A 25,345-nucleotide genomic window follows, 5' to 3' on the forward strand; every position below is an offset into this window, starting at 1 on the left:
TTAGGGAGTGCACTGACAAGAAGAAGCTACAAGGAAAAAAAAGATAAAAAGTAAAAATGTTGATTTGCTGGCTGGGGGAGTGATTTTGAATTATGCATAAAGGTCTATGAATATGCAACAGATTGATGCATTTAACAAAATGTTTTCTGAGTTAAGGTGCGCTATGGGCAGAATACCAAGCACCTGACCGTTGTAACTTCTTGCTTTATTATCTCTTATTGTCTTTCATTAAACTTTTTTTAAATCTACCAAAAAAACGCTTCGTTTTTCCCAAAATGAGAGATCCCTGTGGATCCCTCACACTTCAGAACATCCCACAATTCCCCGCGCCGACAGCGCGGGAACTGCGCATGCGTGGGGCGGGAACTGCGCGGGTCGGGCACTGCGCATGCGCGGGCTGCGCGCGCCGCTTTGGCGCCAAGCGCGCGGCACCGGCTGAGGGCGGGCCCCGCCCCCTGCGTTTGCACACGGCCCCTCGTCCGAGCCCAGCTCCTTGTGTTTGCACACGGCCCTCCGGCCGAGCCCCGCCCCCTCCGTTTGCACACGGCCCCTCGGCCGAGCCCGCTGAGGGCGAGCGCGGGAAAAGGCGCCCTGAAGGTGAGGGTGGCGCTTTCTTCGTCTGCTTTCTTCTCACCTCACGTTCTCCTGAAGTTTTTCCTCGGTTATTTCTCAACTCACCCGCATCGCACCTCACCCTCACCGCTGAGGTTTTGTTGCCCGGCTCCTCGCGCTGCTCTGCAGCGTTCTGTGTTCGCACTTCCATGCTCAGTTTGACTGGAGGGAGCAGGGGGTGTTTTCTGGGCTGAGGCTGCTGTGATCGGGGGGTTATGGAGATTCCTGAGGGGGATCACTGTTAACTTGGGAAAAGTGTTTTCCGTGGCCTCAGACGTGGCTGCATGTCATATTCCTGATTTGGGGGAAGCTTGTGTGGAGTCAGGCTCAGGGTGGTCAGGGTTCTGTTTCTCCCATACTCATTTAAATTATAGATAAAAGCAACTCAAGTCTGAAACGTGGGGAGCCTTTTCATAAAGTCCTTTGAAAATCCCGTAGGTTGGGTGCCAGTTAGCACTGAAGAGAATTGCCTTTGGAGGTTCATATTTCATATAAATACAAATATAAATGTTCTTATTAATCCTTCTGTAGCCTCAGGGGAAGCCTGTGCTCCTGTGAGAATCAAGCATCTGATACTGGGGATGATTAGAGGAGCTGTCCTGCTCTGCTTGGTGACAATTACAGGTTTGTTGGAGCTGATAAATTGTGCAGGAGGTGTTTGTGAATCCAGGGAATGCTCTGGAGAAGCTGGAGAGCTGCAGGCTGGGCTTGCTGCCCTTCTCACCCTGGTGCTAATGCAGGTGTTTCATTGACAGGCTCAGGAGTCTGTGCAGAATGGCAACTGCTCAGAAGCAAAGGAATTCTGTGGTATGGTTTTATTTCTGTCTTTTCAGCACAGTAATGGGAAAAGTGGGAGCATTTTGGCTGGAATAATGCAAATTTCTTCATGTAAAAAAGCAGGCTAATTCAGTCTTTTAATTATGAATAAAGAATATATAGGAAAAAAATTAGAAAAATTATCTGATCTGTGTTGTCTCATGCTTGGTAGAAACCAGCTGTGTCCTACAAATATTGTAACACCAAACTTAACTTGTGCTTGTGTAACACAAACTTAACTTCATAAATCACCTGTTTGGGTCTGTTGCTGTAGGTTTAATTGGTTTCTTGCTGTGGTTTTCAGAGTGCAGTTGTATTTCCCAAGAAAATAGCCACGGAGCAGCAATCCCTGATGCTGGTGAAGAGGCTCCTGGCAGTGGCAGTGTCCTGCATCACCTACCTGAGGGGAATCTTTCCTGAGAGTGCCTATGGAACCAGATACATGGATGGTAACAAGTTGTTTCCATGATAATTTGAAAAAAAAAAAAGTTGTCCTGGAGTTGTTTTTAAAGCCACTTGGTCTTTTTAATGAATGGATGCCATTTCAGTGCAAGTAATGAAAACTTCACTAATGAATTAATTAAATTTTGTTATTGCTTCTGCTAACTCAAGCTTGTCACTCATGTTAATTTTATTGCTTCTAGTTTATTACTTTTAAGCAATGAACTTTTCATTGCATTTTATCCTAAGTAACTGTGTGTATTTTTGGGGTTTTTTTCGAGATGTCTGTGTCAAAATTCTGCGTGAAGACAAGAGCTGTCCTGGCTCTACCCAGCTGGTGAAATGGTAGGTTTGGTTCCAGCACACAGGTAACACCTCCTCAGTCGGTGCTCTAAGGTTCCTTCCTGGTTGTTTGAGATAAAAGGCAAAAATTCTTTTGCTGTAAGCAAGCAGCTCACATTGTGTCATTGATGTAACAATTGTGTTTTCAGCTCAGGGCTTAGGAGAGCACAAATCTCTGTTTGCAGGGTGACTGTATTTGGTATTTACTATATAAATACTAAATATCTAATATTAGGTGTACTCCATTCCTCTAGGTGCTCAGGAGTACTCAAGGGTGCACAGAAATGCAAAAGTAACCAGTAGTTCCTCTCTAGTTGGCTAGGGGACTCAATGGCACCATTTTGTGTCTTAAATTTAAACATCCTGCTCACAGATTCTGTAAGAGTGGGACTGCCAGGCTTGAGCACTGCCACAGCTGGGGCTGAGCTGCTTATTCTGGTTTTTTTGTGCTCACAGGACCTCTGAGGTCTGTTCCTGCTGCTCTCCTTGCTTTTTAGAAACCTCTGTAAGGTCTTTTCCTCAGTTTTATATTTTGTTACCTCCACAGAGGTTCTTTGCCCCTTTTCCCCACTGTACCAGGCTGCACTCACCCCCTGGCACTGCTGAGTGTTGATTCAATTAAAGGTGGAGTCAGCCATGTGCTGTCACAGAGAGGGAGGGGAAAAGCTGGAATTTCCTCCTGGATCTTCTGTGGGTGAGGAAACAGAAGGGTCAGAGGGATTTGGGTCAGCTGCTGCTGCAATGGGAGCATGGAAATGTTGGCACCAGGTTTATTATCATTACTGATTTGGGTCCAAGTCAGTGGAGTGACTTTAATTAAGGGAAAGCAAATGAGGGCAGTTCAGTGGAGGCTGAGCAGGACAGGCTCCCTGCTTTTTGGGAAGGGTTGGTACCTGTTGGGAGCTCCCAGGTGAATGACCTCCCTTGCCCCAGCATCACATGCACACCAAACCCCATTTTTGTTTGTTGGCTCTCATTGAAAGGAACATTAGAAAGAAAAAAATAGGGTAAGTTTTGTTTCCACGTTTGGCTTTTTTATAAAAAGGAAATGGCAGCATCTAAATAAAGGCAGTAACTCCTTTGTGCTTCAGCAGTGTTGCTGTTCAGCTGAATTACTGATTTATGCTGAAATCATGGAATGGTTTGGGTTGGAAGGAACCTTGAAGCTCTGCCATGGATGAGGACTCCTGCAATCAGACCAAGCTGCTCCCCTGATTGTATATTAGAAAATGTTTGAAGTAGTGCAATATGCTTTTACTAATGATTTACCTGCAGATTTTATTTTGAATGAATTTACCTACACATTTTGTTTTGAATTATTCTTTCAAGAGGTTGGGGTGGTTTGGTGTTACAAAGATAGTCATTGCTGTATCACTGCTAATAAGACAGAAGGATGGAATAAGTTTTTTATTTATTGCTTTAATACAGTAAAACTAAACACAAGAGTTCCATTTTTTTGCTGCTGTTTGATTTAGTGAGAAACAAGTGAGAATTGGTAGTAGATGGCCAATGTGCTTTGGTTTTTGCAGGATGTTAGGATGCTATGATGCCTTGCAGAAGAAATACGTAAGTGCTCCAGTCTCGTTTCAGTTGGGTTGAAATGTTTCTTTAAGTCCCTTATCTGTGCCAGAGTAGTTGTAGGACTGCTCAGGGAGCAGCTGAGCTCACTCAGCTGCAGTGTGGGATGCACAGGCATTTCTGCAGAAAATTCTTGTAAACAGCAGCACAGAAAGCCAGAGAGATCTGAGATCTGTGGGTGTTTTCTTCTGCAGCTGAGTCCTCTCCTCCCACAGGAGTGAAGAGGCTTTTCCTACAGCAGGCTTTACTTGCCTGTGTTGGATTCTAGAGCTAGAGAGACAAAGCAACTTGGGCAGCAGAAATGGGCAGGGAAATACATTTAATGTTCTTTTTTTTTCCTCCCTGTTTATGTTCCTGCCAGCTGAGACAGATTGTCCTAGCAGTGAGTATCTCTGAAAGACAGGGACACATTTTAGGGGATGTTCTCTGAGGGATGTGCAGTTCTCATTCTGCTACCTCTCTTTTCTTTAAAAATGCAGGTCTATACCCAGCCAGAAGATCCTCAGGTAAATCTGCTGGAATATCTCATGGCATGACTGATGATAGTGGGGATGTAGTGAAATGTGGGTACAGGCAGGGATATTTAACATGCACATTCATTGAAAAAGAACTCAGTGAAACACCAGGTGTAAAAATGACTGGAGTCAGTGGGAATTGCCATGTGTGGAATTGCACAAACCAAAATTCATTGCAGAGTGAGATGTCCATAAAGGTTCCTCATCCTGACTCTGCCCCACAAGTTTATGGGACTTTTGTGGAAAACACAAAAACCAGTGGGTGTCACCACATCTGTTCCATGTGTGAAACATTTTCATAGTGCTTGAAAAGGGAAACTTCAGCTGATATTTCAAAATATTTTATCACACTGATTCCTGGGAAAGAATCATAATTTTTGTTATGTTTTAAACAGTTTTATGCATTTTTTACTGTTAATTGTTAGAGGATTAGGATTCAGCACGTGTAAGTGGATGGGAGTTGGGCTGGAGTTATTTTCTTTAATTAATAGATAACTGAGCAGAGCTGCAGCAGGAGTGTTCAGGGTTGGGTGAATAATTCCTGGCTTTGTTTGCAGACAGTCACAGAGTGTTACCACTTCAAGTTCAAGTACACCCAGAATGGGCCCCTCCTGGATTTTGGCAGGTACAGCCCCTGGGACACACCTGGGTGACAGAACTCTGCATTGATCTGTTTGGTGCTTGCTTTTTAAATTCTGCTTCTTGAGGCTAATTTTATCAACATACACTACTAGCTTAGACTTGCTAAAATGCAGTTAATCATTTTGTTTGATTATACTCATTATTTTAATATCCAGTCAGAAGGTGATGCTCAGTGACCAGGATCTTTGAGATGCTCCATGTGTGGGTGGGTGAACTTCACACCAGATTTACTTATCTGAAGATACTGAATGTTAATTTTCTGCTAAATGAGGAATTCTATTTATAGAAAATGCACCAAAACCACAATAGGAATGTGAGCAAAGCTAAGTTGTGATTCATGGCTCAGTCATGGTGGAATTCCCATTGCTGAGCTGAGGACACTGGGGATCCCGGGGTGGGAACTGGCAGAGGGCAGGTTTGGATTGGATGTACAGGGGAAGTTCCTCCCTGTCAGGGTGGGCAGACCCTGGCACAGGTGCCCAGAGCAGCTGTGGCTGCCCCTGGACCCCTGGCAGTGCACAGGACCAGGCTGGGCAGGGCTGGAGCAGCCTGGGACAGTGGGAGGTGTCCCTGCTATGGCGGGGTGGGATGGGCTTCATGTTCCCTTCCCACCCAAAGGATTGGTGGTTCTGTGAAGCTGCTGCAGCCAATTCCTCTCTTCTTCAGAATCCCCTTGTTTAATTTTTACACTTTTTGGGCCAAACCACAGCTTCACTTCCCCTGTATCAGTCTGGCAAACTCAAGGAGATGGTGGGGGGTGTGACCCCACGAGTTCACCCATTCAATCCCCAGAACTTTACCTGAAATGAAGGCACTGCTCAGCTCCCCCTGTGCTGAGATCAGGTCATTTCTGGTAGCAGCTGTGGGCAGTGGCACCTTGTACTCCTGCTGGAGTTTTGGGGACACAGCCCTGCTCCACATCTCCTCCAGACCCTCTTCCACCACAGGGATGGTGGGGCACCCTAACCCTAAAAAAAAAAATAATTCTGCTTAGTCACAGCTACAGGGAAATGGCTTATGTTACAGCAAACAACTGAAATACAGTTAATTGTTGCCTAACTCCTTGCAACTTCCCTCCTGCATAAAATGCTCCTTAAATTAAAATAGAGGCTGCAGTGCTGCAGACCCTTGAGCTGGGTTTAGTTCCTTGCCTGTCAAAGGGCTTTTAACAAACACTGGGATGTGACTCTTGGCCACACCAGGTTGCCTTAGTGGAACAGGATAAATTCAGTTTGAAAACAGATGTGAGGCTACTCCTGTGACCCCAGCATGGCAGGAAATAACCAGCTGGAGAGGGGTGAGAGGTCTGAATCCATCACAGTTCAGGGAATGCTGACACACAAAGCAGTAACCCCTGGTACCTGCCCTGCTCTGCAGCTTCTGGGGTGCCTCAGATGGGGAACAGAGGGAGGAGTTTTAGCATTGAGTGGGATTTTGGTCAGCTTCTGGTGAAATGGGAGCATGGAAGTGTTGGAACTGGATGCCAAAAGTGCTTTGGGCACCAACTTTATTATCATTACCCATTTGTAATAGTCAATAGATGGACTTAATTAAGGGAAGCAAGGTAGGACTTCACAGAAGTGGGGCTTTCACAGGTACCTCCTTTTTCTTTCAGACTGGTGTTTCAGCTCTGTGTGATGTAGGACAGAGCAGTTGAAGCCAGGTGCTGATCCCTAAACTCTCCTGGTGTCCCTGGCTCAGGGTTTGATCTCCCAGGGGACAGAGACCAGGCAGCACTCGGGCAGGGCTGGGAGCTGCAGTGCTCGTGATCTCAGACCTCAGGCAATAAACAGGATGCTTCTCATGATAAACAGTTGTCTTTTAATACCAGAAGCAGCTGTCTAAAAGCAATCTGGCTGCTGTGTGTTTTAGCAAGGACAGGAAGTGTGAGCCCAGCATCCCCTGTGCAGACACCAAGAGGGCCAGCATCCTCCTCATCCGCAAGATCTTCATCCTCATGCAGAACCTGAGCCCTCTGCCCGGCGACGTCTGCCTCACCATGAAGCTGCTCTACTATGATGAGGGTACATTGCCATGGCACTGATTTATCAGCTGTGCTCACACTGCACAGCAATGCCAGGGAATATTTCAGTGTGCAGTAATTTCACCATTATAAGCTGCACCATTTTGACTAAAATTTTGGTCCGAACCCGAAGTGCGGCTTATAATCCGCTGCGGCTTATATATGGACAAAGAACGAAAAGTTGCTGTTTTAGTTTGGAGGACAGGTGTCTGCTGAGAAAGGCAGGAGCTTCTCTTTGAAATGGAGAATGTAAACCCCCTCCCTCCAAATTATTATAATTTTGAAATCAAGGGGCTCTCAGGCAAAGATATGGGAATTAGGAATAACAGTTCTTTACTAGGGTAATTAAAATAGAAATACAGCACTACAAAGAAACAAACCCCAAACCCTGACACAGTCAGAGTACAACCTGACACCCCATCAGTCAGGCAGGGTGTTGGCAGCAGTCCCATTCCATGGTGGCTGCATCCTCCTGCAGTGACAGATGTGGCTCAGTTGGAGCAGTGCTCCTGTACAAGGTGCAGTTTCCCTCCGGAGCTCCAGTGGTGATGTGGAGAAATCCGGTTTTCCTCTGGAGTCCAGTGGAGAAAGGGGCTCCCTTAGTGTCCCAAAACCTCTGTTTTTATCTTGGGAAGAAATGTTGGGCTCTTCCCCCTGGCTGGAGCAACTGCCAATGGGATGCAGTAATTTTATCAGTGCTACAGTGGGACTCAATGGCCATGAGCAGAAAATGACTGGCTGGAGGAAGGATGGGCTGTGAAAAGATAAAGAACACTGCCCCAGCTGGTTTATAAAACATGGCCATGAACAGGAGATATCCCATGGAGATAAAGAACACTACCCCAGCTGGTTTATAAACCATGGCCATGAACAGGAGATATCCCATGGAGATAAAGAACACTGCCCCAGCTGGTTTCAATGGATGCCCATTAGCAGAATATCTCCCATAGAGATCAGGATCACTGCCCCACCCTCAACAGATGGTGACAGAACAGACACCTTTTATCACACCCTGTATTGTAACATGGGGCTTATAATCTTGAAATTACTGCAATCTTTGTGGCTGTGGGATTTGTTAGATGAGGTTTTTCACATGTGGCTTTTTCCAGGACAGTTTGGGATCTCCAAGGGGAAGGGATGTGCTCTCACTGCAGGAGCACAATCCTACCACTGATTTCATTGGCTTTGGCTGTGTTTTAAAACACTTGGAGTTCCCCACATTGTGGTAGGCTATGGCATCATTTCCCAGCCTGGTTCTGGTTTGATGACTGCCCAAATGTCTGGCTCTGTTTTCAGGGTGTTACTGCCTTACAGTGACAAATCAGAGCTTCTGTTTTCTCTCTCTGTATCTACAACCCATTCCAAAGAGCTTTAACTGGGCTTTGCCCAGTTTGCCCATTTACTCAAATTGAATATTGATTACTCCCCTCCCCACACACAGTTTTTTTTTGTAGTAACTCTCTCTATTTAAAGGGGAAAAAAGTTTAAATTATTTTGCAAGAACAAGTTTCATTCTAACCCATTGAATGAATTTTCTCTGCAGTTACACCTCCTGATTACCAACCTCCAGGCTTCAAGGAGGCCAGGGATGAGGGGCTGTTGTTTAGGGAGGAGCCCATGTACCTGAATGTGGGGGAAGTGCCAACATCTTTCCATCTGCTCAAACTGAAAATTACAACTGAGAAACAGCGCATGGAGAATGTGGATAAGAACATCCTGGAGCAGGAGGAGGCTGCTGAGCCTCTCCAGGTGGGTGCAGTGAGCAGAGATGATCCAGAAGAGAGCCAGGACATGAGTGTAAAAGCACAGACTTTGTTTTGTGGAACTTGTTGATTTTTTATTTTTTTTTTTTTGGTGATGTATCATCTAGAAAAAAGCCATTATTGTTTCACTGTGTGTAAACCATCACCCCCTCTATTTTCAGATATGCTGAAACAGGATAATATGTCTTCAGTCTATTTTTTCCTTTATTTAAAATCTATTTTTCCTTTGTTTTACTGCTCCAGTTTACAGCCTGTCACTGTTGAAGCAGTGCAAGGGTGAGGACAGCTCATGCCATGGGGACACTGCCATGTGTCCCAGCACAGGGCACAGATGGAGCCTCTGATCATCACTTATTTCAGTTTATTCCACCACAAATCCATCTAATAAGTGTGTCCTTAATCATCTGAGTAGAAACCTTCCTTGTGTGCCTGCAGTAAGTGACAGATCTGTTTCTTAATCTAGGAGGATCCTGTCTTGGATAATGAAATGGAAGATAAGAATCATGTGAATATTTCAGAAGCTCAAGGTAATATTTGTAGATATTTTTCAATCTCTGAGTTGTCCCTTTTTTCTGATGTTACTCAAACAAAACCCTCCATTTTCTATATTTAAATTTTCATTCTTTTTTTCACATATGACTGTGCCTTTATTTTCTACCAGGGCTTCATTCTGTGAAGCACTTGGTTAATAAATGTTAACATGTTAAAACATGATTAATGTATTTTCATGTTCAAAATTCTGATCTTCTGCTCCATTTTATCAGATAAGCCAAATTGAATAGGGTTTATATTTAGAAATAAATTTTATTTGCTTTTTCTACTCTTTTTATTACTGATAATTACTGATTTATTTAGTTTTTGATAACAGTTTGCACATTAAGCTTGCAGAGGTCTTGTACTGTTGAGCTCATGATTGCAAACCTGGGAAGCAGAATTCTCTGTGCAAAAACCAATGGCCTGGGTCTGGTGTTTTTTATTTTTAAATTTTTGGGCTTCAATTCATCAGGAATCCCCCTGTTATCCTTTCAGTAGTCCAGAATCCCACTGTGCACCCCACACCTGCAGCCTGGGGCTGTGCAGGACTTGTTGTGTTCTGGTAGCTCCTGTGAAACACCTCCAAAGGGAGCTGCTGCTCCTGCTGCAGTGACTTCAGCAGGATGTGTTTTGTGTTGTGAACCATTCTGTGTTTGTGCTGCTTCCTGTTTGAGTGCCTTTTCCAGCTGTTTGTGCTCTGCTGCCTTTGCCTGGAGCACTTTGAGAATTCTAAGTGAACTTTTTTTGTCATCCCAGAATGGTTTGGGTTGGGAGGCACCTTAAAGCTCATCCAGTGCCACCCCCTGCCATGGCAGGGTCACCTCCCACTGTCACAGGTGGCTCCAACCTGGCCTTGGACACTTCCAGGGATCCAGGGGCACCCTGTGCCGGGGCCTGCCCACCCTCCCAGGGAACAATTCCCCCAAAATCCCATCCAGCCCTGCCCTCTGGCACTGTGCAGCCATTCCCTGTGTCCTGCCCCTCCATCCCTTGTCCCCAGGCCCCCTCCAGCTCTCCTGGAGCCCCTTTAGGTGCTGGAAGAAGCTCTGAAATCTCCTTGGAGCTTTCTCTTCTGCAGGCTGAACAATCCCAACTCTCTGAGCCTTTCCTTTAATAGGTACAAGTTCTAACAAAGTATTTTTGTTAGTATGAATCCCACAAAAATGAGTTTGTTCGAGTATTTTTGCTAACCCTGTAAATAAAAGCTGTCTGTACAGTAATTTCACCATTATAAGCTGCACCATTTTGACTAAAATTTTGGTCCAAACCCGAAGTGCGGCTTATAATCAGGTGTGGCTTATATATGGACAAAGAATGAAAAGTTGCTGTTTTAAGGGGACAGGTATCTACTGAGAAAGGCAGGAACTTCTCTTTGAAGTGGAGAATGTAAACCCCCTCCCTCTAAATTATTATAATTTTGAAATCAAGGGGCTTTCAGGCACAGATATGGGAATTAGGAATAACAGTTCTTTACTAGGGAAATTAAAATAGAAATACAGCACTACAAAGAACAAACCCCAAACCCTGACACAGCCAGAGTACAACCTGACACCCCATCAGTCAGGCAGGGTGTTGGCAGCAGTCCCATCCCATGGTGGCTGCATCCTCCTGCAGTGACAGATGTGGCTCAGTTGGAGCAGTGCTCCTGTACAAGGTGCAGTTTCCCTCCGGAGCTCCAGTGGTGATGTGGAGAAATCCGGTTTTCCTCTGGAGTCCAGTGGAGAAAGGGGCTCCCTTAGTGTCCCAAACCCTCTGTTTTTATCTTGGTAAGAAATGTTGGGCCCTTCCCCCTGGCTGGAGCAACTCCCAATGGGATGCAGTAATTTTATCAGTGCCACAGTGGGACTCAATGGCCATGAGCAGAAAATGACTGGCTGGAGGAAGGATGGGTTGTGAAAAGATAAAGAACACTGCCCCAGCTGGTTTATAAAACATGGCCATGAACAGGAGATATCCCATGGAGATAAAGAACACTGCCCCAGCTGGTTTATAAAACATGGCCATGAACAGGAGATATCCCATGGAGATAAAGAACACTGCCCCAGCTGGTTTATAAAACATGGCCATTAACAGGAGATATCCCATGGAGATAAAGAACACTGCCCCAGCTGGTTTCAATGGATGCCCATTAGCAGAATATCTCCCACAGAGATCAGGATCACTGCCCCACCCTCACCAGATGGTGATAGAACAGACACCTTTGATCACACTCTCTATTGTAATGTGTGCCTTATAATTGTGAAATTACTGTAAATAACTATTCTGGTAACTCCCCACTGGTGGCTTTAATCAGAGCTCCAAGATGTGCACCCAGACTGTCTCCAGCTCCAAACTTGAGACACCAACTTGTCCTCAGGGAGCTCAGGAGCTTCCGTTGCAGATGTCAGATAAAGCAGGGGATGCTTTGTGTTCACATTTCCCAGTTCAGCCCAGGGGCCTGAGCACTGAACTTTGCTGCCAAACAAACTGAAGGAGGAATTGCTGCTTGTTGATCTGCTCTCCTTGGAGGGGAGAAGATTCCAGACAATCTGGAACCCATTTGCTGTACAGAAAACATTTCAAATGTTGGGTTTGGGGTTTTTGGAGCAGTAAACATGTGAGCTTGCTGGATGGAACAACAAGTGGAGGGCTTTAATCTTGAATTAAAACTGTTAAATTTTTATTATAGTTTGTTGAAATAATAGATTAAAAACTCTAAGTTTTAAATTTTTTTTTTGTTGTTTATAATTAGAAAATTTGGGAGGTTTTTGTGATGTTTTTGTTATTTTTGTAGATATTATAGTATGATAATTTTGTAAAAAGGAAGTGAATTTGAAAGTTGTTAGTCTGTTGTGATTTTGGGGGTAAAAGGGTGGGATTATTGGGTAGTTGGTTGGTTATTTGGGGAATGGTTGGGCTGGATAATTTGTATATTTTATTTGTATATATATTTATATTTATTTATATATTTATTTATATATTTTATATATTTTGGTTTTGGAAACTTTGGGTACTGGAAAGCTGTTATGTTTTGTTATGCAGTGGGACACGGGGTTTTTGAGTTTTTTGTTAAGAGGTTTTTAATTTTATTATATTTATTATATTTAGAATGGCATAGTATAGTGGTTTTGGGGTTTTTTTGTATTTTGGGTAATGGCTAGGTGATTTTTTTGTTGTTGGTTTTGGGTAATTTTTTACTATATGTTTTGATCTTTTGTTTTATATTTGTAGCACAATTTTTGAAGTATTATTTTATTATATAAAAATGAACCCACACAGCTTTGCCAAACCAGCTCCCATTTCTGTGCTGATCAGAAATAATGGTGGAAATGTGTAGGAAACAGCACAGGCACATGAGCATTTTTGTTCTGACAATTCTAGTAGGCTGCAGAACTGGAATTACCCCGTGAAGGTGTGTCTGATTCTTTTAAAAAAGTCATAAAAGTTCCTAAACCATGCACAATTCTTATCCTAGGGAGCTGACAAATATTTTATTTACAGGAATTACGAGACACAGGGAAAACATTTGTCACCCTGAGATTCCTCTGTTGTTTCCACAGCTGATGCACAATCCTCCATTTACCATTCCATGCTTTTATCTTTATCCTAGAAAAGCCAGCATGGGTTAGGAAGTGCCTGCTCCCCCTGGGGAGCTGTTCCTGGTGCCTTCAGGAGCTGTGACCTTTTCCCTGTCCTGCAGCACAGATCAGGCTCCTGAGGCTCCAGCCTTGAACCAAATCCCTGCAGTGTGTGAAGGACCTGGGCTCAAGCCCCCTCTGGTGTGATCATGGGTGTGAGCCTGGGCTCTGCAGTGAGCTGGGTGAAATGGCTGAGTTAAAGAAAACAGTAATTTCACCATTATAAGCTGCACCATTTTGACTAAAATTTTGGTCTGAACCCAAAGTGTGGCTTATAATCAGGTGTGGCTTATATATGGACAAAGAAGGAAAAGTTGCTGTTTTAGTTTGGAGGACAGGTGTCTGCTGAGAAAGGCAGGAGCTTCTCTTTGAAATGGAGAATGTAAACCCCCTCCCTCCAAATTATTATAATTTTGAAATCAAGGGGCTCTCAGGCAAAGATATGGGAATTAGGAATAACAGTTCTTTACTAGGGAAATTAAAATAGAAATACAGCACTACAAAGAAACAAACCCCAAACCCTGACACAGTCAGAGTACAACCTGACACCCCATCAGTCAGGCAGGGTGTTGGCAGCAGTCCCATCCCATGGTGGCTGCATCCTCCTGCAGTGACAGATGTGGCTCAGTTGGAGCAGTGCTCCTGTACAAGGTGCAGTTTCCCTCCGGAGCTCCAGTGGTGATGTGGAGAAATCCGGTTTTCCTCTGGAGTCCAGTGGAGAAAGGGGCTCCCTTAGTGTCCCAAACCCTCTGTTTTTATCTTGGGAAGAAATGTTGGGCTCTTCCCCCTGGCTGGAGCAACTCCCAATGGGATGCAGTAATTTTATCAGTGCCACAGTGGGACTCAATGGCCATGAGCAGAAAATGACTGGCTGGAGGAAGGATGGGTTGTGAAAAGATAAAGAACACTGCCCTGCCTGGTTTATAAACCATGGCCATTAACAGGAGATATCCCATGGAGATAAAGAACACTGCCCCAGCTGGTTTATAAACCATGGCCATGAACAGGAGATATCCCATGGAGATAAAGAACACTGCCCCAGCTGGTTTCAATGGATGCCCATTAGCAGAATATCTCCCACAGAGATCAGGATCACTGCCCCACCCTCAGCAGATGGTGATAGAACAGACACCTTTGATCACACCCTGTGTTGTAATGTGTGGCTTATAATTGTAAAATTACTGTAATTTCAAAGCTTGCTGGAGTTATGGACGTGCACACAGAGCTCTGGAAGCAGCTGCTCCCAGCAGTTAAAAGTGTTCCCTGGGGCACAGCAGGTGTTGTTTGCTCTGGGATGTTGGTGTGCTGTTGTTAACAGCTTTATTGGACTCCCCAACTCTTTCCTTCTTTCAGAGAAGAGTTCAGCTCATGCAGAGGAAGCTGGAGGGATCCAGACTCCCCCCTGTGATTCTAACCCTCAGGTATGGAAACTCTGCCCTGTCATCTTCAGCTTTTACCTTCCCTCCTCTCAGTGATTCATGAATTTATTTCCCACAGTCACTATTTCCAGCTGCAAAATTCCTTTACATTTTCCTTCCTGGTGTTTTCCAAAACTATTCTAAAGCACTGACAAAAGGCTGTTCCTCTGAAATCCAGCTCTCAAAACAAGCAGTGCTGTGACTGTGAGTGAAAAGGGGAAATTTCATTTCCATGTTAATAAATCCCTAACAGGAATCCCACTGCTAATTCTGACAAAGCCTGTTTAAAAGTTGATTCAAACTTTAAAAATTCAAGTTTATAACTCAGGTTATATTCCCTGCATGTAGAAATTGGTGGCATTTATACGTGGAGGACTGCTTCACACAGGTCCTTAAGATTTCTTAAGACAGGATAGCTGTAGGTAAGTGTGTGATTTACTGAACAAAACCAGCAGAGCTTCTCTGCCAGGGCCCTCCAGCACACCCAGCTGGAAAAGCTGCCACTTCCATGGGTTATCACCTTTTTAATTCTCCCATATTTCAGTTTTGGCTCAGGCACTGCTCAGAACAGTGAATGCCCCAGCACTGAGCCCTGCTCTGCTTTCCTGGCTGTGTTTTTTTGCTGCTCTCACAAGGCAAAATCTTTTTTTCTGATTTCAGGTTGATCAGTTGACCCGTAAAACATCTGAGCTGATTGTGTCAGAGAGCAGGACAAGAAGTGGGAAGATATTCCAAAGCTGCATTGTTAGTATCAGTTTTTCTTTAATTGTCATCATTTCTGTTGGAAACAGTGAATAAAAACTCAGAGCTTGAATGCATTTGCTATTGACAGAATGAAATTCTCATCACTTCCTAAATTCCCATTCAATTCAATTCTGTCAAAACCAAATCTGTCCCAAAGAGTTAGAAGCTGATTTAATGCAGGTTGAGAAAGATTCCTTAGTTTTCAGTTGATATCCTGCCAAATTTCCTGCTGGTTTCAGGAAACTTTGTGGAGTTTGTGCCAGCAGAGCTCCCCAGCTCAGTTCACCAAGTGCTTCCTTGGGAAACACTGGGCCAAAATGATACCCTCACCTCTGAGACTCCTTCATTCCACAAAAATCCTTTTTGTTTCCTTCATCAGATCAGTCTGGCAGGCAGTGCTGCTTGTGGGACCCCAAATCCTTCCCACCTGACACAGCTGGGATTTGTGTGTGCTGTTCCTTCACTGCTTTGGGGGCTTTCACCCAGAGCTGGTGTTTGGAATATTGGGAATGCTGAGTGAGGGGGGCAGATCCTTCTCCAAATCCTGTGGGATGAATTTTTCACTCTTTTATGCAAGGAATTGTTCCCTGTGAGGGTGGGCAGGGCTGGGAAGGAATTCCCAGAGGAGCTGTGGCTTTCCCTGGATCCCTGGCAGTGTCCAAGGGCAGCTTGGATGGGGTTTGGAGCACCTGGGACAGTGGGAGGTGTCCCTGCCATGGCAGAGGTGGCACTGGGTGAGCTCTGAGGTCTCTCCCTGTTTCCAACCAGTGATATTCACTGCTTTTCATTACTCAGTGATGTGACGAAAAAAAAAAAGGTTTTTCTGTCTGCTCCCTATCCCTGTGTATTTTTCAGAGAGATTTTACTGAACTTAGTAATAAAATTATTAAACAAAACACAAGTGATTTAAATAACCAAAAGGACAGTGGAGCTAAAGGTTCACTGTTGTCTTTTCATGGAAACTCAGCAGGACAGAGCTCTCAGGAGGCTGGGACAGAGCAGGGTGCAGAGCCCTCCTGGTGCTGCTCCTGGGCTGGGACTGTGCAGGGGCAGGGCCAGCTTTGCTTTGGAACCATGGAATCATGGATTGCTTGGATGGAAGGACCTTAAATCCCATCCAGAGCCACCCCTGCCATGGCAGGGACACCTTCCACTGTCCCAGGCTGCTCCAAGCCCTGTCCAGCCTGGCCTTGGGCACTGCCAGGGATGGGACATCCATGGAATTATCTGTGCCAGGATCTCTTCACCCTCCCAGGGAACAATTTCTCCCATATCTCCAACCTCAACTTGCCCTTCTTCAGTCTGAACCCACAACTCCCTGTTCCTGTGGCAGCAGGAATCCATCCCAGCCTTCCTTCACTTGCTCAGTTCTGCCAGGAAATAATATCCAGCTGTTCCTGTGGGCAGGGACTGGGGTGAGGCTCTGGCTGTGTCACACTCTGTGCCCTGTTCTGAGCTGCTGTAATTCCCTGTGTTGCTTTTCCTTGGCAGGTGCACCAGGCTGAGCTGTGCTCCAGCCAGGATGTGCTGCCCAAAAGGAGGAAGCTGAGCGAGCCCAAGGAGCAGTTCTAGGTGCTGTGCCGAGTTTTCCACTCCCAGTTGGATGTTCCACGTGACTGTTGGGTTTTGAGGATCTTTTCTGCTCCATTAGCAGTCCTGTGGAAGTGTGTTTTAAGCAAGGAAAATGTCAGGAAGCCCAGCTGAACAATTCCAAGCTCACTTAGATCAGAAATCCTTGGGTTTGGGGATTTGTGGGCTGGCCCCAGTTCAGGCACATCCAGGTCCTGATGGTGATGGGATAAATTCATCCCCCAGCACAAGGTTTCACCAGTGCCTGTGGGCTGTGATTCTGAGCTCACTCAGAGCCTGCCTGCCCCAAAACCTCTCCTGTTTTGGGGTGATTTCCAGAGCTTTCCAGAGGGCTGGGCTGGCAGTTACAGGCTGTTACAGTTTTGTGGTTGCAGTTTTTGCTTTTCCTACCGGGACAGTTGGAGGAGTTGGATGCTTTGCATTTCTTCCAGACCAGAAGCACCACACTCAGGTGAAAAACCAGCTCTCTTCATGCCTTAAATTCCAGCTTCCCTGCGTGAATGCAGGAGTTTGTGATGCCAGGTATCCATGGCAGTGTCTGTCCCGAGGTGTGAGAGCCCTGGGTGTCCTCAGAGCGAGTTCTGGCAGAGGCTGGACACTGCCACGTCCTCCTCCAGCAGCAGCAATTAACGTTAATTAACGCGGCTGCCTCGGGAAACGGGAGTGAAGCCCAATGAACGTTTCCTGACGGGTTTGACTTTTCAATTAAGAATGTTCATCATCAGTCCTCTGTTAAACGGCTTCACCTTTGGCAGCAGCGTGTTCCGTTACGGATGGGATGGGATGGGATGGGATGGGATGGGATGGGATGGGATGGGACAGGGGACGGGACTGGAGCGAGAATGGGATGGGACACGGGACAGGACATTGAGAGGGGATGGGACAGGGGACAGGAGCGGGAATGGGATAGGAGAGGGAGGCGGGACTGGAGCGGGAATGGGATGGGATGGGATGGGATGGGACAGGGGACGGGACAGGAGCGGGAATGGGATGGGAGAGGGGACAGGACATGGAGAGGGGATGGGTCAGGGGACAGGAACGGGAATGGGATGGGAGAGGGAGGCGGGACTGGAGCGGGGATGGGATGGGATGGGACAGGGGATGGGACACGGTACAGGACATGGAGAGGGGATGGGACACGGGACAGGAGCGGGAATGGGATGGGACAGTGAACAGGGATGGGACAGGGGACAGAAACGGGAATGGGATGGGACAGAGGACAGGAGCGGGAATGGGATGGGACACGGGACAGGAGCAGGGAGGGAGCGGGGTTGGGACACGGGACAGGAACGGGAGCGGGACGTGGAGCAGGACAGGACACGGCACGGGACATGGAGCGGGGTTGGGACTTGGGACACGGCACGGGACAGGAACGGGACACGCGGGCGAGGGCGGAGCCGCCCTGATTGACAGGCAGGAAGTCCCGCCCCTTGACCCAACCCTGGTGCGCTCATTGGCTGATCCGAGCCGCGCGAGCTCCCATTGGTCGGAGCCGGCGTGGGCGGGGCCAGAGGAGCCCAGGAAGCGGCGGCGGCCCCGCGGAGCCTTTTCCTGCCCGCGGCCCCGGAGCGGAGCGGGCCGGGCCGGGCGGACCCGCCGGGCACAGCGGTGAGGCCGGGCCGGGCGGACCCACCGGGAACAGCGGTGAGGCCGCGCCACCGTGAGGCCGGGCCGCGGGCGGGGAGCTCTGACAGCCCCCAGCCTTCGTGAGGGGGGCGAATCTTCACCCGCGGGGCGGGCGGGATGGAGCGGGGCCGTGAGGGGTGGGACAGAGCTCGGGGGTGAGGCAGAGCCGGCCCGGGGTTGGGAGCAGTGCACGGAGCGGTGAGAAGCGGCCGGGCCGGGACTCTGCTCTCCCCCGTGTCCCCTCCGGGTGCGGGACCCGCCCGTGCGGCCTCAGGGGCTCGGGGCTCCCTCCAGAAGCTGCCCCAGCACTCTGAGGGGTGACAGCCACCACTGTCACCGCCTGCCACACCGCCCTGAGGGCGGGGAGCTGGAAATGCTGGGGGGTACAAGGGGCTCCCCTCGGTCCTGGGGGTGGGTTTGGGTCTGGGTCTGGGGGCTGGGTTTGGGTCTGGGTCTGGGTCTGGGTCTGGGTTTGGGTCTGGGTCTGGGTCTGGGTTTGGGTCTGGGTCTGGGTTTGGGTCTGGGTCTGGGTCTGGGTCTTCAGCCGAGCCCCGCTCTCCCGTGCAGGAGCGGGAGATGACGACGCTCACGCACCGGGGCCGGCGGGCGGACGGCAGGAGCTCGGACAAGAAGCCGGACAGCGAGGAGGAGGCGGCTGCGGACAGGGAGCTGAACGAGGACGATCCCGATGACTCCAAAGACATCCGGCTGACACTCATGGAGGAGGTGCTGCTCCTGGGGCTGAAGGACAAGGAGGTGAGGCAGGTCGCCTGTGGGCTGTCATGTCTGATGGTGTGGCAATGCCATGGGCGAGCTGGACCTGAGGCTCTCGGGGAGCAGCAGAAGGGTTTGGATGGATTCTTCTCAATGCTCTCCCTTAGACTCTTAGAAGCTGCTTAGAATCACAGTCATGGAATGGTTTGGCTTGGAAGGAACTGTGAAACCGGTTCCAAATCCTCACCTTCCGTTATCCCAGGCTGCTCCAAACCCCTCCAGCCTGGCCTTGGACATTTCCAGGGATGGGACAGCCACAGCTTCTCTGGCCAGCCTGTGCCAGGAGATGGCAACCTGAGCTGTGTTCATGGCTGAGAGCTGCTGTCCCACCAGCTGTGCCTTGGGGACAGTGGCAGGAGGTGAGAGGTGCCCTGGGGGTGTTGTGTCACTGCTTTGTGCAGAGCAAAGAGAGGGTTTTTCTTTCAACAACTCTCTCTGCATAGAGAGAGCCTCACCTGGTTTATCCAAGGGTGAGCATCCTTCTGTCCCAAAGCTGACACACAGTGAGCACTGCTCTGCTCTTTAAAAATTCATGTGGAAAAGAGCAGAGGTGGCTCTTGGGGGAGGCAGAGGGCAGCAGAGTCAGCTGGGCTGGGAGCTGGAAGCAGGCACAGGCTGAGTCTGGACCCACAATGGAGAAGGAACAGAAGCTGCATCTCTGGTGGCTTCCTGGGCCAGGCAGGATGGGCAGCTCCAGGGAATTGGGGCTGGGTGGGAATGTCAGTGCTGGGAGCTCCTCTGTGTGCCTTGGCAGCACTGGGGGGCTGCAATTCCTTCCCTGGGGGAAGGGGATCCTGGTCAAACAACTGATTTGTGCTTATCAGCTGCTGGGAGCTCATTTATCAGCTCTGCCTGGAGGGAGCTGTGGGAAAGGGGAAGATGCCTCTTGTTGAGTTCTCTGAGCTGCCTGTGCCTTGTCTTGGGGAAATCTTTGTGAGGGTGGTGAGGCCCTGGCACAGGTTATTCCATGGCTGTGGAAGTGTCCAAGGCCAGGCTGGGCAGGGCTTGGGGCAGCCAGGTTTGGTGGAAAGTGTCCCTGCCATGACAGGGAATGGGATTCGTTGATCTTTAAGGTTCCTTCCAACCCAAACCATTCCACAATTCTAAAATAATTCTGAAATCTGCTATTCCTGACAAGTAGATGGGAATTGTAGACCAGGGGAAGCCAACCAGGTGCTTCTCTCCAGAGGCTTTCCAGCTCCAGGAACCCACTCTGGTCAGGATTTGTCTCAGTGATCCTGGGAATCTTTTCCAGCTGTAATGATTCCATGATTCCTGTGTGAGCCTGTCTCCCACCCTGAGGAGCTGTGGTGGATGGATCTCCTTCTCCTCATTCCTTGGGGGGTGGAATTAAGCTCTTGTGAGGTGCCTGAACCTTCTCCACAGGGCTCTGCTGTTCTGGGTTGGTCCCAGCTGGTGCTGAGCTGTCCCAGGGATCCAGCCCAGGGGAGCTGTGGTTTGTGACAGGGGCTGGGGCTGTGCTGTTTGAGAAGCCCAGATAAGATCTAGGAGCCAACTAGGAAGTGGCAGGAGCTCAGGGCTGTAAAGGAAACACAGTGCAAATAATCCTGGAGCAAATATTTGAGAGCAGCCTGGGAGTGGGGTGCCATGGGCTGCTTTTTTTCCTGAGCTGTGTTTGGTGTTCTTGGCTTGGTTAATATATCCTAGGAACAGCCCTTCAGCCACCAGGAACCTGGGAGAGCTCTACAGATATGGGGGGAAAAAACCTTGTCATTTATTTATTTATTTCCCTCCTCATCCTGTCCTTCCACATTCCTGTACCTCAGGACAGAGGCAGCAGCAGCCTGGCCCTGAGCTGGGCTCTGTTTTCTCAGCTCATGGTTTGATGACTGGGGGAAAACAAGACAATTTTTGCCAAATTCAATGAGCTCACATTGTAATTTCATTATTTAAAGTACCAGTCTGTCCATGTAGGAGGACCTGGCTGCAAACCAGCCTGGCTTTTGTAACCAGTCTGATTCCAGAAGCTGGAAATAACCCATGAGCTTTCAACTGGTTTGGAATTTAAAATTTCCTAGGGGCAATGTGCCCTCGAGGCCAGGAAATTGAAACCTTTGCTCATTTTCACACCCTTTCCTGGAGATCTTGTTTGTAAAACCAGGAGAGGAAACCAGGAGGGCAGGGATGAAAGGTTGCTTTGTCTTCCCTCACAAGGAAATGAAGAAAGTAAATAAAAGTTTTCATTTCTTTGATGGTTCTCTGTGCTGGACAAGCCCAGTGTCCCTGTGCCCTCTCAAACTGATCCACTGGGGATGGGAATTCACCCACAGGGAGGGAAAACCTTCCCTGGGGAGACGCTGAGGCTTCCCAGCCTCTTTTCCTCTCCCTGGCTCTCTCTGTCTCCAGTCTCCTGGTAGCTTTTAGACCTGTTTTCCATCCAGAGGAAGAGCAGCAGGAAGGGAATTTTCCCACCAGGAGCCCATCCCTGCTGTGCTGGGGTCTCCCTGCAAACAGCAGGTCATGCTTTTGAGCCCACTGGGATCATCCTTCCCTTGGGCACAGCTCAAATGCCAGCCCAGCCCCCTGAGCCTCTCCCTCAGCCCTGGCTGCTCCTGAAATCCAAGGAACGCTGCTCACCAGAACAGAAGGAAACAATGGGGCTTTGTTCTCATCAGGGGATGAAAGAGGAGTGGAGGAAGGGAAGGGAGAGGTCACCTGGGCTGCCCCACAGCTCCAAACCAGAGCCAGCTCTCTTGGAAAGCATCACTTGAGTGTTGTTGAACCTCAGGGAGCAGCAAATTCCCTACCTGCCCTTCCCTTTCTTGTCCAGGTGGTTTTTTTCTCCCAGCTCCAATCTCAAATTGCAATTGGAATCTGCAATTCCAGCCCAGGACTGTGCTGTGCACAGTGGAAGGTGGAACTGACCATTCTCTTTTTTGCTGCTCCCTTTGATGTGTCTGATCTCCCTCTGTCCTCTCTTTCCTGAGCCAAATTCCTGTTTCAATTTGGGCTGTATTTCCCAAACTTTGCACCTTTTTCTTGCCCAAATTCTTTGCCTTTGAAGCTTGCAGCTCTCGGGATGAGGCCCCATCCACAAGGTACAAGGGGGGATGGCTTCAAATCGACAAAGAGGAGATTTAGATGGGATTTGGGGAAGAAATTCCTCCCTGTGAGGGTGGTGAGGCCCTGGCACAGGGTGCCCAGAGAAGCTGTGGCTGCTCCAGGATCCCTGCAAGTGTCCAAGGCTGGTTTGGATGGGGCTTGGAGCACCTTGGGACAGTGGGAGTTGTCCCTGCCATGGTTGAGGGTGGAGCTGGATGATTTTAAATCCAAATCCAAACCATTCCATGGCTCTGTGAAGCTCCTGTGGGAACTGACTCTTGCTGGAGCCCTGTGGCTTGTGGGGAAGCTCCTCCCAGGCCTGATGTTGAGTTCTTGGTACATCCAGGGGCTCTCAGGGGGGTCCTGGGGCTGGGTGAGGGAATTTCCTCAAGGAGAAGAGCAGAGTGCAGTTCCCCTGTGTGCTGGTTTTGCATGGATGTCACCTAAGAAGGGAGCACACACAGGGACAGAGCCTGGCAGAGCTCCTTGGTGGCTGCAGCCCCTCAGCAGCAGCAATGTCCTGCTGTGCCCATGGAAATGACCCCACTTTGCTCCCTTTTCCTTGGATTTTTTACGCCCTGGGGCTGGGCAGAGCTGGGTGGCTGCAGCAAGGGGGGCACAGGCTGGGCTTTTGCAGGAGCTTTTGGGCAAGATGGGGATGGAGAAAATCCCTCCCTTTGGAGAGACAGCAGGGTCTAACCAGGTTTGGGAGGTTGGACAGAGGAAGAATTCCTTGCCTCTTGTTCCCCAGGGCTACACCTCCTTCTGGAACGACTGCATCTCCTCGGGGCTGCGGGGCGGGATCCTGATCGAGCTGGCTCTGCGCGGCCGCATCCGCCTGGAGCCGCTGTCCCTGAGGAAGAAGAGGCTGCTGGAGAGGAAGGTGAGGCTCTGGGGCTCTGCTCTCCCCATCCCCTCTCTGCTCTGCTCTGCCTCCAGCCCAACTCTGTTCTCTCTGCTCCTGCAGGTGCTGCTCAAGTCGGATGCTCCGACCGGGGATGTGCTGCTGGATGAGACCCTGCGGCACATCAAGGCCACGGAGACGCCAGAGACGGTTCAGACCTGGATAGAGCTGCTCACTGGTAGGGCCAGCTGGAAATGTCACTGTCCCAGCTCCCTCTGGGCTTGTCCAAACCCACCAAAAGCCAGCTAGCATCCCAGGTCTAGCATCACCCTCTGCATCCAGAGCTCCAGGTGGTGAGGGGAGAGCTCCAAAACCACCATGGATCCCTCCAAAACCTCGCTCCTTGGTTTGGCTCTGGATCTCTGCGTAATTCCTGGAGGTGGGGAGAGCTGGGGAAGGCTGAATGTGGGGGCAGAGAAGGATTTTCTGGGAGCTTGGTGGAGATCTTGGACCTTGCTCCCCTTTTGAGGCCTCACCAAAACTGGGGTGAAAAGATTTGGAAAAGGATTTTCCCTGGGAACTTTGTGGAGATTTTGGGCCTTGCTCCCCTTGTGAGGTCTCACCAAACCTGGGGTGAACCATGGGTAGAAGTGGGAAAGGATTTTCCCTGGGAGCTTTGTGGAGGTCTTGGACCTTCTCCTCTTTTGAGGCCTCACCAAAACTGAGGTGAGAAGATTTGGAAAAGGATTTTCCCTGGGATCTGTGGCCACAGGTGGGAGAGGCAGATCTGAGTCAGGCCAAGGGATCAGGACAGAGTGGGACAGCATGGCAGGGTGGGAATGAGTAACAAAGCTTGAGCAGAGTGTCCCACCCCTCAGGAGAAACCTGGAACCCCTTCAAGCTGCAGTACCAGCTGCGCAACGTGCGGGAGCGCCTGGCCAAGGCGCTGGTGGAGAAGGGAATCCTCACCACGGAGAAGCAGAACTTCCTGCTCTTCGACATGACCACACACCCCGTCAGCAACGCCTCCGAGAAGCAGCGCCTGGTGAAGAAGCTCCAGGAGAGCGTCCTGGAGCGCTGGGTGAACGATCCCCAGCGCATGGAGCGCAGGACTCTGGCCCTGCTGGTGCTGGCCCACGCCTCCGACGTGCTGGAGAACGTTTTCGCCAGCCTGGCCGATGACAAGTACGACGTGGCCATGAACAGGACCAAGGACCTGCTGGATATGGACCCTGAGGTGGAAGCTGCCAAAGCCAAGGGCACAGAGATGATCTGGGCCGTCCTGGCAGCCTTCAATAAGTCCTAAAGCTCCCCCCTGCCACGGTGTGGGGGGAGAGCCTTGGTGTGAGCCTGGAGTTCCTGGGGCGCTGGGTGGGCTCAGCCTGGTGAGGGATCAGGGGATTTTGCTTTCCCCTCGCCAGGCAGGGGTGGGAGGTGAGAGCCCCCCACCAGCACAGCCCCGTGCCTCCAGGGAGGGGTGGCTGTAGCTCTTCACTCCTTGCCCTTGGGGATTTCCTTCTGAGGCCAGTGCAGAGCTGGGGGTGGCCCCAGAGCTGCTCAGAGAGGCCAAACCCCGGCACAGACGGGGCTGGGACACACTCCTGGGTGCCTCTCACAGCCTGTGAGCTGTGTGGGCAGTGTGGGTTCCCCTGAGGAGCTCACACCCTCCTGGGATGGGCTTTGGGGGTGTTGGGCAGCCAGGACCACCCCCATCCCTGGGACACCCAAACCTCCCCACGTGTCTCCATGGAGGAGCAGCTCTGCAAGGACCCCCGGGCCGTGCCCCCATGGCTCAGCTGCTCTTTCTAGTAAGAAAAAAAAAGTTAAACTGTGATTATTTTTGTTCACAACCCCCTTCCTTCCTTCCCCAATTTATTCTCCTGTAGTTCACTTAAACGTATTTCTCTGCAGCCCCGGGGTCTGTCCGTGTTTCAGTGGGTGCAGCTGCCAGGATTGGCATTTCAAGGGGCACTGGCAGTGCTCGGGGGGAGGGTCCCCAGGGTGCGGGTGACATTGGTGTCCTGTCACTGGTGCTCTCAGCTGATGCTCCCTGCTGGGTGGGGGTGGCTCCCTCCTGCCCCGGGTACTTTTCCGGGACCGGTTTCGGGGCCTTGAGCGGTGGCTGCCCCGGCATCCCCCCGGGCCCCGCGCGGTGTCCCCGCATCCCCCCGGTCCCGCTCGGTGCCCCCGCATCACCCCGGGCCTTGCTCGGTGTCCCCGCGTTTCCCCGGCCCGGCGCGGTGTCCCCGCATCCCCCCGGTCCCGGACTCGAACCTGCGGCGCTCCGGGACGGGGGCGCCTCAAGCCCCGCCCATTACCACGCCTACTCGATGTTTCTCGCTGCCTATTGGCCAATGTTATTGTCAGTCATGGCTGCTCCGCCCTTTTGTTTGCACCAGCTCG

General features: G+C 49.6%; 2 protein-coding genes across 3 annotated transcripts; both read left to right on the top strand.

Moving 5' to 3' along the window:
* The first annotated feature begins 521 nt into the window (after nucleotides 1–521).
* Nucleotides 522–17,385, top strand: HORMAD1 (HORMA domain containing 1). Of its 2 annotated transcripts, XM_033083004.1 has the most exons (15): nucleotides 522–597; nucleotides 1,144–1,236; nucleotides 1,368–1,419; nucleotides 1,733–1,877; nucleotides 2,151–2,214; nucleotides 3,741–3,777; nucleotides 4,151–4,171; nucleotides 4,269–4,295; nucleotides 4,862–4,929; nucleotides 6,819–6,970; nucleotides 8,513–8,718; nucleotides 9,196–9,259; nucleotides 14,237–14,304; nucleotides 14,962–15,045; nucleotides 16,537–17,385. In XM_033083004.1, exons 3-15 carry the CDS (start codon nucleotides 1,387–1,389, stop codon nucleotides 16,615–16,617), a joined length of 1,050 nt encoding a protein of 349 aa, XP_032938895.1. In that variant the 5' UTR covers nucleotides 522–597; nucleotides 1,144–1,236; nucleotides 1,368–1,386; the 3' UTR covers nucleotides 16,618–17,385. The 2 variants fall into 2 exon arrangements, with proteins under 2 accessions (XP_032938895.1, XP_032938896.1); XM_033083005.1 differs by lacking the exon at nucleotides 4,151–4,171.
* Nucleotides 17,386–18,201: 816 nt separating this feature from the next.
* Nucleotides 18,202–24,852, top strand: GOLPH3L (golgi phosphoprotein 3 like). The gene is made up of 5 exons (XM_033082800.1): nucleotides 18,202–18,243; nucleotides 18,829–19,017; nucleotides 22,850–22,981; nucleotides 23,066–23,180; nucleotides 23,821–24,852. The coding sequence occupies exons 2-5, from the start codon at nucleotides 18,838–18,840 to the stop codon at nucleotides 24,246–24,248; spliced, it is 855 nt and encodes a 284-aa protein (XP_032938691.1). The 5' UTR covers nucleotides 18,202–18,243; nucleotides 18,829–18,837; the 3' UTR covers nucleotides 24,249–24,852.
* The last annotated feature ends 493 nt before the right edge of the window (nucleotides 24,853–25,345 follow it).

Source organism: Catharus ustulatus, chromosome 30 (assembly GCF_009819885.2).
Source record: "Catharus ustulatus isolate bCatUst1 chromosome 30, bCatUst1.pri.v2, whole genome shotgun sequence".
In the NCBI taxonomy this organism is placed as follows: domain Eukaryota; kingdom Metazoa; phylum Chordata; class Aves; order Passeriformes; family Turdidae; genus Catharus; species Catharus ustulatus.

What these genes read in the sequence shown, in the direction of transcription:
- GOLPH3L (XM_033082800.1), top strand. Translation starts at nt 18,838, where the DNA reads ATGACGACGCTCACGCACCGGGGCCGGCGGGCGGACGGCAGGAGCTCG. An exon ending in TGGGGCTGAAGGACAAGGAG is followed by an intron (nt 19,018 to 22,849) that starts GTGAGGCAGGTC and finishes CTTGTTCCCCAG; the next exon opens with GGCTACACCTCCTTCTGGAA. An exon ending in AGAGGCTGCTGGAGAGGAAG is followed by an intron (nt 22,982 to 23,065) that starts GTGAGGCTCTGG and finishes CTGCTCCTGCAG; the next exon opens with GTGCTGCTCAAGTCGGATGC.
- HORMAD1 (XM_033083004.1), top strand. Translation starts at nt 1,387, where the DNA reads ATGGCAACTGCTCAGAAGCAAAGGAATTCTGTG. An exon ending in GCTGCTCTACTATGATGAGG is followed by an intron (nt 6,971 to 8,512) that starts GTACATTGCCAT and finishes TTTTCTCTGCAG; the next exon opens with TTACACCTCCTGATTACCAA. An exon ending in AGATATTCCAAAGCTGCATT is followed by an intron (nt 15,046 to 16,536) that starts GTTAGTATCAGT and finishes TTTCCTTGGCAG; the next exon opens with GTGCACCAGGCTGAGCTGTG.